The sequence below is a fragment of the Diaporthe citri genome (assembly GCF_014595645.1).
Source record: "Diaporthe citri strain NFHF-8-4 chromosome Unknown scaffold_1, whole genome shotgun sequence".
Lineage (NCBI taxonomy): Eukaryota > Fungi > Ascomycota > Sordariomycetes > Diaporthales > Diaporthaceae > Diaporthe > Diaporthe citri.
Window position 1 is genome coordinate 12,004,173 of NW_025064846.1, and position 676 is coordinate 12,004,848.

Here is a 676-nt window from a genome sequence, read left to right on the forward strand (position 1 = left end):
CTAAGCCTGGACTAACAAAGAATTTTCAGCTACTAATTGAGAATGCAGTTGACCGTTGTCTTGCCTCTTGATCGTATACATTCTGTCCGAACTAACCGACACGACCACGTACGGGCCGGCTGGCTGAGACTGGCCTGGCACTGCAAGGTATACAATCTGACGGACTTTGTACAGAGGCTCTTGCGGGAACTAGAGTGCATTCAGCTGCGTTCCTAGGTGTTATATTACTTCTGCCTAATTACTATCACTCCGTCCAGACTATTGAGAACTCACATCGGCTGGGCTTGCGTACGCCTGAACGCGACCACGGAACTTCCCAGAAGCACTATCAGAGAATTCAGGAGACTGCTATACATATATTAGTCTAGCTGGGATAATGAAACAAGAACGTGCGACAAGGTCTCACATCGACGTCCTCCTCACTGGAGTCATCCTCGGGTTTCTTACGGCTGCGCCCTGACATTCCCCGTCCCACTCTGTGTAACAATGGATTCCGACTACGATACAAGGATCAAAATTTGAGCAGAATCGAACCGTGTTTTGGAACACGGGCCTTTGGAAAACAAAAAGGAAGAAGACAGCGTAGCATTCCAGCGGCTTAAGTACACATGCCATAGTTACACGACAAATCAAGCCTCGCACGCGCCACATCAACTTAGCTACATGTGGAACACTG

General features: G+C 48.5%; 1 protein-coding gene across 1 annotated transcript; it reads right to left on the reverse strand.

Moving 5' to 3' along the window:
• On the reverse strand, positions 1-463 carry INS49_003124 (uncharacterized protein; the record flags this gene model as incomplete). The annotated part of the gene is made up of 4 exons (XM_043163920.1): positions 1-6; positions 97-189; positions 274-348; positions 407-463. 4 exons carry the CDS (start codon positions 461-463, stop codon positions 1-3), a joined length of 231 nt encoding a protein of 76 aa, XP_043032426.1.
• Positions 464-676: the final 213 nt, after the last annotated feature.